Source organism: Drosophila yakuba, chromosome X (assembly GCF_016746365.2).
Source record: "Drosophila yakuba strain Tai18E2 chromosome X, Prin_Dyak_Tai18E2_2.1, whole genome shotgun sequence".
Taxonomy (NCBI): Eukaryota; Metazoa; Arthropoda; class Insecta; order Diptera; family Drosophilidae; genus Drosophila; species Drosophila yakuba.
This window is the reverse complement of record NC_052526.2, coordinates 20,184,947-20,196,067: the sequence shown is the minus strand read 5'-3', so window position 1 is coordinate 20,196,067 and position 11,121 is coordinate 20,184,947. Positions and strand designations below refer to the sequence as shown.

General features: G+C 44.1%; 1 protein-coding gene across 2 annotated transcripts; it reads left to right on the top strand.

The window, feature by feature from the left end:
- The first annotated feature begins 1,646 nt into the window (after nucleotides 1–1,646).
- On the top strand, nucleotides 1,647–10,978 carry LOC6526099 (mitogen-activated protein kinase kinase kinase 7). 2 transcript variants are annotated; one of them, XM_002101880.3, is made up of 8 exons: nucleotides 1,647–2,643; nucleotides 3,180–3,479; nucleotides 3,830–4,145; nucleotides 4,207–4,388; nucleotides 4,547–4,960; nucleotides 5,410–5,458; nucleotides 9,779–10,224; nucleotides 10,299–10,978. In XM_002101880.3, the coding sequence occupies exons 1-8, from the start codon at nucleotides 2,575–2,577 to the stop codon at nucleotides 10,551–10,553; spliced, it is 2,031 nt and encodes a 676-aa protein (XP_002101916.1). In that variant the 5' UTR covers nucleotides 1,647–2,574; the 3' UTR covers nucleotides 10,554–10,978. The 2 variants fall into 2 exon arrangements, with proteins under 2 accessions (XP_002101916.1, XP_039230483.1); XM_039374549.2 differs by lacking the exons at nucleotides 1,647–2,643; nucleotides 3,180–3,479; nucleotides 3,830–4,145; ... (1 more) ...; nucleotides 4,547–4,960; nucleotides 5,410–5,458 and adding an exon at nucleotides 8,513–9,137.
- Nucleotides 10,979–11,121: the final 143 nt, after the last annotated feature.

Sequence of the window (11,121 nt, the reverse complement as noted above, 5' to 3'; positions counted from 1 at the left end):
TTAATACTAAAAAATACTAAATAATACCGAAATATATGTGCCCTTCTCTGCGCTTCTCAAAAGTCCTACGTAAGCAAACAACTTTTTCGATGTTTTTTTTTTAAATACTAATTGTGAGTGAGTGGTGCAGTGATTTTATGTGGCAGCAGAGAATACTAATAATGTGATTTGGACCTACTGAAGGAAGTGCATGAGCTAGCTATTTTCCAAGAGCTACAAGCAGCCGTCACTTCCGACGTGGAAAAGGAAAGGGGTGAGTACCTGGGGGGAAATGGAGAGGGACGCTTAACTTTCTGACTTTTGGCTGCGGCTTCGGTGGCTGCTTGATTTTTTTCGCCCCTTTTTAAAAAGAAAAATTATACATTTATAAAGTTAAATATAGGAAGCATATATTAAAAATTTTAACAAAGCAAATAATATAAAACATATATAAAAAAGAAGAGGCCACTCTTGCAGTTCTCTGCTCGGAACTCTATCCTATGATTCTAAGTTTGGGTGTAAGCTTGCTACAGATTAATGAGGATCTTCTCATGGAAAAGGCAACATTTTAGGACAGATTTTCTATTTCTCTTATTTTTTGAGCACTTTATGCATCAATAAGGCTGGGCCATCATCTCTGCATAGACTCGACCATCTTCTACAAGCTCCTAACCACTCTTACCAACAATCCTCAATACGAACGACCTCGGATCCTTCGGCCACCTCTGGTGGTGGACAATTCCATTCCATTATGAGGCAGCTTTTGTTGCAATTACACCATGCCCCACGGCATGCACCATACTATTTATAGATCTGTAGGTGTAAAAATGTAAGCTAAGCTTCTTCCATCCAGAGACGAATATAACTGGAGGTCCTGCTGCATTCATTTGGACAAGCCACCTAGCTAAATATGTCCACGTTCTGTCCCTTCAGCATCAAGAATGTGTTATCCTTGCCCCGAATTTGTGTGCTTTCGTCAGGATGAGAAAATTATAAATAAAGAAGTGCAACGCAATGTTCCAAGTTGACCATTGCATATGAATTTCAAACTAAATTAAGTGTTATTCCGCCCGAAGACACTAATAATTGTCTAACCTACTATATATCCAAATCAGATATTTAAAATAACTTTCAACAGGATTCGATTCATATTATTGGATACTGGAATTGTTTGCAATCTGAGATGCCTCTTTAAAATAACTAGTTATAAATCAAAAATAATACTAATTAAAAATCCGATGACTAAAAAATATAATGTTAGGGCACATAACGCAATATCCGCAGATCAATAATATATTATAATATAATATTAATATAATATATCATTTATATCCAAAGGGTTAGAAACTCCTGAAATGGGGTCTACTAGCGCCATCTATCGAAGCTGAGTGTGTACCACGTAACGCAAACAAAGCGCCAGAGGGCGACACAAATTTCCCGACGAGCTGGCATCGCTATTTTAAGAATATTGGCAATTAAGTGTCTCGTGTGTAGAATTATCTTGATGAGTAATTGTTGAAAACTTGTCGCATAATTCATCAGTAGTCTGATCTATTGATGCCGCTGGATATAAAAGTACAAATACCCTTGTTATCGCTATCGGCACAGCCACACTGTGCGAATATATCGTGGTACTATGCGCCCGATAGCTAGCACAAAACTTATCGATGACAGTCTTGTTAAATTATTAAAAAAAAAAACAAGTTTGTACTTGAAAAGTACGGCGTATATCCACGGCGAAGAACGCAAGCATCCGCCAAGGAAACGTCCAATGCAGCAGCCATCCGCTCAAGCATTGAACCCGGAATCCGGAGGAATCCCGGCGAGGATGTGATGTGCGCACTGGGCCCTCTCCGCTGGTCGATATAAACTCGTGCCCCCCTCTTCTCGCCATCTTCCTGCTGCTGTCCACCGCCTGCTCATCCTTCTCCACAGTGTCCCAGTCCTCCGTAGCAATCGACTCCGCCTGGAGATTCTCGCCATAGTGGAAGACCTTCCGGTAGCACGAGTGGTGCCTGGTGCAGACCGCAAGGCACACGGAGGCCGCGGTATCTTGCAAATCGGCGGAGCACGGAAACCGCTGCACTAGGGGTGGCACTCAGGCACTTTGTCCAGGAACCAGCAATCGAGGAATCTGGCACCACATCTGGAGTCGCCATTGACCTGCGGAACACCCCATTTCTTAGCAAAACGACATGGTAACGGTTGTGAGTCCCCACCCAGAGAGTGCCAAGAAGCTTTGAGATGAAGCCATTGATCCAGGTGTAGATCTTGCACAGATTCTGGAAGCTAAGGTATCCTGCTTCAGATTTTTAAGAGGCTCAGCTTCAGAACCGAAGGCAAAACTTGCCAGGAATGAAATCGGGAACCCACAGTATCTTAGACCCGATAATCCGCCTATAAAAGAGAGCCTTGAGGCAAGGAATTGGTGGCATAGCTGAACAGGTGCAGCGAACTTAAGATCTGGAAATCCGACGCATCCAAGGGAACTGCAACCAGTAAACTAGTACTTATTTGCGGGCCAAAAACCTGACAAACGGAAGCTGCACCTTAAAACCAAGTAGGGAGCATCAGGATCCTTAGGGCTCCACGGAGATGGCCACCGCATCGCTGGACGCACTGCAAGCAGCCTATGTGGACTTCAGTGAGCTAACACTAAGAGAGGTGTGCATCCCAAACGGAATATACCCAAAGTGCGGAACTCCTACTGGCCAATACCCCAGTAATCAAGCTCCATTTTGGGCAGCAGAATTGCTCAGATGATTATTATTCGAAAAAAAGGGAATTTATTTATAAAAACTTATTTTTCGTTTAAAAAGATCATGCTTCGTTATAACTCTGTTGAAAATCGCTTCTTAAAGTCTGAAAACCCTAAGAAGATTCTAAAGTGAAAGGGAATAAAGGGCTTTGCATTCATAAATGCTTACCTTCTGTTTAGGATTTCATTTCAAGCATATTTAAATGAAACTGCAGACTATGTGCCTATCTCAGTAAATTTATTTATGATAGTCTAAATGATTTGTGATATGATGACATCAGTAAGATAAGAAATGAAATTTAAATATGTTTATTCTACTTGTATTGATTTCAAATTGTGTTAGCCCCAAGCAAAGGTTAAGGTTAATTAGTTTTAAGAAGTTTTGCACGTGCCCTCGTGCACTTTCGATTCAGATCTAATACCTCCAACATTTTCCCCCCAGAAAGTCGGCCATGGGTCCTACGGAGTGGTCTGCAAGGCCGTCTGGCGCGACAGGCTGGTGGCCGTCAAGGAGTTCTTCGCCAGCGCCGAGCAGAAGGACATCGAGAAGGAGGTGAAACAGCTGTCGCGCGTAAAGCACCCGAACATCATAGCTCTGCACGGAATATCCTCGTACCAGCAGGCCACCTACCTGATCATGGAGTACGCCGAAGGTGGATCCCTGCACAACTTTCTTCACGGCAAGGTGAAACCGGCCTATTCCCTGGCCCACGCCATGAGCTGGGCGCGCCAGTGTGCGGAGGTAGGTCGTCCGTCATCAAGAGGCGCTCTTATCGTAGAGCCCTACCCTGTAGGCGTTCGACCACTCTTTCCATTCAATTCGTTGGTATCTTGTGAAATAATGACTCAATTAGTTTCTAGTAATTCACATTGTTTGCATTTAAATATTTAAAGAGTTGAAATAACTATGCCGCATAAATAAGTAATAGAAATTTGCATAAAGTCATACTTTACTTAGCTTACCTTCTTTGCATTTAAATAGATAAAGAGTTGAAATAACTATGCCACATAAATAAGTAATAGAAATTTGCATAAAGTCATACTTACTTTGCTTACCTTCTTTAATTATTTTTCATTTCTTTTCCTCTTTAGGGCCTGGCATATTTGCATGCCATGACGCCGAAGCCGCTGATCCATCGCGACGTGAAGCCGCTGAACCTGCTCCTGACCAACAAGGGGCGCAATCTGAAGATCTGCGACTTCGGCACGGTGGCGGACAAGTCGACCATGATGACCAACAATCGCGGCAGTGCCGCTTGGATGGCGCCCGAGGTCTTCGAAGGCTCCAAGTATACGGAGAAATGTGACATTTTCAGCTGGGCCATTGTGCTGTGGGAGGTGCTGTCCAGGAAGCAACCCTTTAAGGGCATCGACAATGCCTACACCATCCAGTGGAAGATCTACAAGGGTGCGTCCTCCACTTAACTCCTTCTCCATCGAGTTTATCATGCTCTGTTCTCCTCTTCTAGGTGAACGCCCACCGCTGCTGACAACCTGCCCCAAGCGGATCGAGGACCTGATGACCGCCTGCTGGAAAACGGTGCCCGAGGATCGCCCGTCGATGCAGTACATAGTGGGCGTCATGCACGAGATCGTCAAGGACTATACGGGGGCGGACAAGGCCCTGGAATACACATTTGTTAATCAACAGGTGGGGTTACATCTTAAAATTTGATTTAAATTCGATTTTGTTCGGCTAATTTGAAAGTGGGATTCATTCGCGGTGAATCGCACTAACTACAACCATTTCCCTATACGCTTTTCCCTTTTCCACGTAACGCTAACTCTTGATCCTTGAACTGCTCGCAGATTGTCACCAAAGAGAGCGACGGCACGGTGGCCGCTCAACCGGATAGCCTCAGTTCGCAGGAGGGGGAACTGAGCCCCTCGTCCACACAGTTAACACCGACAACGGCGGCCAACGCCAATGTGAATGCGATAGCAATAACAGAAACAACGACTAGCTCAATGACCGAAAATACCTCATCAACATCATCGGACATCACGCCGACGAACTCGGGCCAACTTGACAATAATCCGCTATTCCACATGGTCAGCAATCGCTGGGACGCGATTCCCGAGGAGGATAGCAACGAGAGCCGTAACGATAGCTTCAACCTCACCTCGTCGGCGGAGGCCACTCAGCGCCTCGAGACGATCCGGAACGGCATGATCCTGATGGCCTGCAAGCCCATGGAGCAGCTCACCCTCGACGTGGAGGCGGTACGTCTTGAAGTGACTCTAAGTTGAGGAAACTTAAAGAACTTAAAGTGTACTTATATTTTGCTGTTATTGGGAACATTCGCTGCTCTTACGAGTGTTTTGCTATTCATAAATAAGTTGCATTGATCTTGAATGCAAATTATGTTTGTTTATAGTCCGAAGTATAAGGATTAAGATCTCAATTTCCACAGAGTTCCTAAAAACCAAGTCAAACGTATATATGTATATCCTTACCAGTAACATATCTTTAAGAACAAGAAAGTACGCAACATTTATGCTAAATGAGTAAACTTTAACAAAAACTACCATTAGAAGGTCAAACCACGTAATTTGTAAAGCAATAGTAGTTTTGCCTTGAGCTTCGCTGCTTTTTTCCCAAGAACAACACTGACCTATAGGTGTAATACGCTGAGCATTTAGTAATAATATCCCTTGATCTCTTTCCCCAGAATGGCTTCGATCTGAGTCGCAGCGAAAGCAGCAGCAGCAGCACGAACGGTGAGTTTGCCATCGAGAATGTCTGATTGTACGTACGTCTATGAACCCACCTGCTGTCCGTGTGTTTTCCGCTTTTCCGCCGATTTTCCACCGTCTGCCGTGAATCACACGCACTTTGGCATCGAACTGAGACACAATGGCGTGGCTCGGATTTTATATAATAGCACTTAATAACAACAATGCGCCATCCATTTGATAGAGAGAACGACTTGGTTACACAAATGCCTATGCAGATTTCTTGTTCTTATAGAACTTAGTACTACAGTAGATAGTACTTACAGTAGTAGATAGTAGATACTATTTCTATTCCAAAGATACTATTTCTGATCCGAACCCTGCAAGAAACATGACAAAAGTTTGAAGGATTCTGGCAATTATAGCTAAATGCCCAATTAATCGAGTAATGATAAGTCCTATTAGGAAAAGTAATCACACTTCAAATAGATTCACTTAAAACCTTGGACTAGGGTATCCCAATGTCGAGTCCATCGTTCGGGTCACTCTTACTAGAGCGTCGCAGCTTGACGCATTGTGTCCACCTCTGTGGCACGACAGCTGTTCGATCTTGGCTCCCGCCAAAACAGGCACAGGTGACGCATTTTCGCCCAGTGTAAACAATGCACTCGCCATTCCGCCCTCCCTCTCCCTCTCCCGCCCATTGCCCAATGCCTGGTTAATTGGCCGCCGCGGTGTTTGTGCATAATCTAAAAACATACATATATGTGAATGTGAATTCGAGAGGAATCTTTTGAACATTATTCAATTGTCAATGGTCTGGCTGTGCGGCTGCATAAATTATAAATATTTAGTGCGCTCATACGGATCGGATCGGATGGGATGGGATTGGATAGGTTTGGGTGTTTGGCGGTTTGGGATCTCGTAATGCGGTGGGCGTACATAGTTGGGATAGATCGGGAATTTCTTAGCCATGAATCTAGCCTATTTTTAAATCAAACACCTTTTATTCAAAATGTTTTCGAATTGCTTAAAGCGCAGAGGTTGTTTTCATTAGCTTTGGCAGTTAAATGGGAGCAGAAGATACAGGGTATGAATGTAAGACAAAATGTAGTTAAGTGACTTAAAACAACGTGTTTAAAGCAACTATTTTATTTTCATTAAATGCCATGAGCTAGTCATTTTACCATGTGCACATTAGTTTCCATCCAGCAAGCACATTGAAATGCATTTGGAATTACACAACAAGTACATACATACAGTACACAGAACTAATATACCCCGCGGCGATTACACGGTAGCGGCCCCAAATAGTTGCACAAAATTTCGCTGCACAATTAAATAATTTGTAATTTGTTAGCCTGGCAATTTTGGGACAGATTTATAGCCGAAGGCATGCTCCGTCGCTGCTGCCCGGCGAGCATAAACAACAACACCCCCCTGAATGGTGGGGGGGGATTGAGGGGGCGGGAAGATCGGGGCAGATAGAAATCTGCCGTAGAAATATAGGAACGCACACATGACGATGCGATCGCCACGGACTTTTGAGCATCAGCCCCAGCGAAACGCGAAACATGACTCACCCGGCAATAATCTCACTTTTATTTCGATTTCGTCTATATGGCGCACACTCACACACTCACACTCAGATCGTAGAACTTATATATAGATATATAGATATATAGCGGATATATGTGCGGGGCGATGTTACCGATTTGTATAATCGGTGGGAGCCGTCGAATCGAGTGGGCAAATCTCACTTGCTTCTCGGTTGACACAGACTGACGAGATCTCCGACTTACATAGCCATATGCCATATGCTATATGCCACATATAATACATATATATAAGCATATACTAGATGGGATTTGTATCTGGCACATGGTATATGGTATATGGTATATGGTATATGGTATAATATGTGTAACTAGTAAATGCATCAACGGCGAGTCGAGATACTTTTTGGCTCTCAATGTTCTCGGAGTTCGCCGGCTGCGTCAGATTCTAATACACAGCAAGAAAATGCGGCTCACTCAAATGCGGCTTAAAATCCAGCATTAAATTCCATTTTCAGCATGAGTAGAAGTAAGAAACTAAACGAACATAGGAGTTGCACTATATCATCCATGCCAAGTCCAGCAATTATTTTGATGTAAACTCTAGTTCGTTGGGAACTAGAATTTTCGCTCAGTGCAGGGAAATTATTCCGCTAGCCCCTGAGATTTCCCAACTGCAGATGCCAACTGCATTAATCACCGATTTCGATCAATGTTCGCCGCATCGAATTTGAATGAATCTACATTGACTCTTGGTTCGTCATGGAATTTGGTGGGTGGGTGGTGGTTGGTTGTCTATTTATCGGGGCATCTCGTTCGAAAGGGTTATCTTGGGTTATTCTTCACCCACTACAGGGTGCCCTGCGATCTATACTAGTTTTTCCATCTTTTTTCCATTTCCTTCGTTTCCAAGACATGTACCTTCTAGCCAAATATATTTGGATATTAACATAACTAGGATTAAGTGACAGTATCCGATTTTTAATGATCAAATACACGCCATTTTTCGGATTGTGTAATTTTCGAAAATGACATTGTAATATTTCGACTGTACTGTAATCTCTAAGTGCTGAGTCACTGAGTCACTGAGTGCGGCATTCGAAAACGTTTTTCAAAACGATTCGCCGCCGAATGACTCACCCACCGCAGCAGCGATTGCCAGTGCTTAACCCATGGGTGTTACTGCGTGTCCCAGGCTAAGAAACCACTTAACCCGCACACGTCTTGGGGCGTTTTCCGCCCCGCCGAGTGGGAATGATGCCACGGATTTGCGTTCTGGCCGCGTCATCGCCATCGGGGCCTCCGTATATAGTATATAACCTCCACCCCCACACACCGAATCCCCCGGCGATGCCGAGCAGATCCGAGCGATCTTGCCACGTCTGCAGAGCATTCAGAAGGCAATCCCCGGCGCGAGAATTGGCGCGTTTGTTTGCTTTACGGACGTGGACGTGGATGTGGATGTGGATGTGGACGTGGACGTGGATGTGGATGTGGATGTGGATGTGGATGTGGATGTGGACGTGGTCGTGGTCGTAGTCGTCTCGGCTTTGGCCTCAGTCTGCGTCCGAGAGCCGTGCGATATTGAGTGCTACGCGAGATCGCGAAATGTTCCGGAGTGATCGGGATCGTCTGCAGCGCACTTTGCCGCAGAACTTGGCCGAAACGAATCTCCCGGCCAGCAAGGAAATGCTCCCTACAAAAGCTTGCAAGCCGCCCGTTTGCGAGTGAAATTTCCACAGCATTTGTGCGATTTGTTTGCGGTTTGTTTTCCCCCGAATCGAAAACAACACAAAATAGGAAAAACAAAAAGAGGCACAAGTGTTGTTCGGCGGAAGATCAGCAAGCAAAATTGAACTGAACTGAACTGAGTGGAATTGAATTGAATTGTGTTGTGTTGTATGTGCGGAAAACACGTCATCGCAAGAAAAACAGAGGCGGAAAAAAGAAAAGTGCCAGTGGCAGAAGTGCGGGCACAAACAATGTGAAGGATTTTCATCCACACTTTCACACACAAGTGTTGAGTGTGAGGCATCCTCCGATGCGAGTTCCATATAGCCAGAGTGCCATTGCCATACAAAGATCCTGGAATCCCAAGATGTGCGACACACGCGCCCTGATCACCACCAAACAGACCAGCGATCTGCACAGTTGCTGGATCATATATAGTAGGTCATATATAGTAGGTCATATATAGTAGGTCCCAAAAAAACACCCATCTTTTGGGCTCTGCAAACTGGCGGAAGTTACTTTTCACATTCATTCCCTTTCAGACTCTCAGCTTTTTGTAGTAATTGGAACAATTAATATGTATTCAAAACCTGCACTGATTGAAATAAATATAAGCTTAGGTATTAGGAACTAAATAAAACTGTGTTGGTTTTGAAAAGATTTATGCACATTTTTATAACTATTTCACAAATAAATTATTTAAATTTGCTTTTATTAGTTTGAGTAAACCTTAAGATTTGGTTAGCAGTAATAGGATTCTCTTGAATTGCCGTTTATTTCGTACAAAACAATTTATTTTCCATATTCTTAAAGCCTGATTGAAGAAAACCATCGGGTATCTAAAAAATAATCAGAACTAAATTAAGTAGTTACTGATTTGCAACTGTTTTACTTTGGAATAAGACTCTTTTCGAATTTAATACTGAGGAAGAGCTAAAAGAGTAGTATTAATACCTTGTAAAATCAAATTCTGGTGTTTGTTCTGAATCTAAATTGGCACTAGCTCTTATTAATTGAATACTAATATTTGGAGACTTGAAAGAGCTGGGGCTTTAAACTGAAAACATTGTCCTTGCAGCAAAGAGCGATGGCCGCGAACGACTCACGGTGACGGACACGAAGCCGGTGATGATGACCACGGACCTGGCCAACAACAACAACCACGCCCACTCGAACGGACTGCTCAGTCATGCGAATGAGGAGCTGCAGGAGCAGGAGCACGAGCAGGAGATTGTCAACTCGCTGGACGTGGATGTGGATGTGGATCCCGACGAGGATGAGAACGACGGCACCGAACAATCGCTGGCCGAGATTCTCGATCCGGAGCTTCAGCCAGAGCCACCGATTCCCAACGATGCCGAGTCGCAGCTCATCTACCGGGAGCACCGGCACATGGCCAAGGAGTACCTGAGCGTCGACACGAACCTCTATTACGCGCAGGACTTCAAGGACAAGCTCATTGTGCAGATGGATCGCACCGAGCGCGAACAGAAGCAGGAGCTGCTGCGCAAGATGAAGGATAAGGTGCGCTAAGCTAAAATGTCCTTTAAGCTTGTCTTTTAACTCCTTACTCCTAACTTCGTTTTCTTTTCACGCAGGAGGGTCTACAGAGTCTTTACAACAATCTGCAGCAGCAGTACGCTTCCCGCCGACTTGCGGCCGGCCATCATCCGCATCCGCATCCGCACCCTCATCCTCATCCGCATCAGCATCCACACTCGCATCCCCATCCCCATCCGCACTCGCATGCGCAGCAGGAGGAGGGCAGTGGACTGCAGTCCGGATCGGTGGGCGGAGGCTCCGAATCCGTGGAAGAAGGCTGGGTGGTCATCCCACCGCACCACAACGCGTAGTCTCCTGCGCCGTCGGATCGACTCTCTATGTCTTTTAGGCTAGTACTGTAACCTTTAATCCGTAATCTGTAATCTGTAATCTGTAATCTGTAATCCGTAATCTGTAATCCATAATCTGTAATCCAATATTCGTAATCTGTATCTGTACCATTAGCCATAGCACTTTGTTTATTTCTATATCTATAACTTATGCGGACGTGCGTGTTCGTTGTAAGCGTTTTTTTATTTAAGTTTAAGCGTATTTAGTCCGTGTTTCTTTTAATTTAGCAAACAACTGTTTCGATCCATTAGCAGTCTCGCAAACTTCATTTAGGTTTTAATATTATGGTAAAGCTTAATTACACACATACTTAGCATTAACACATGTATCTGACAAGGAGTAGACCAAAAAATATAAAAACCATCGAAAGCAACGACAAAACAAACAGGCGACACTTTTTTATTGCATGGAAAACTTGTTTGTAGGCCAAAAGGAAAAACGTGCTGAAATCAGATTGATTTAATGTTTTTATTTATTGCCGACGACCTTAAATACTGAGTAATAAATTCTTTATACAAACTCTAAACC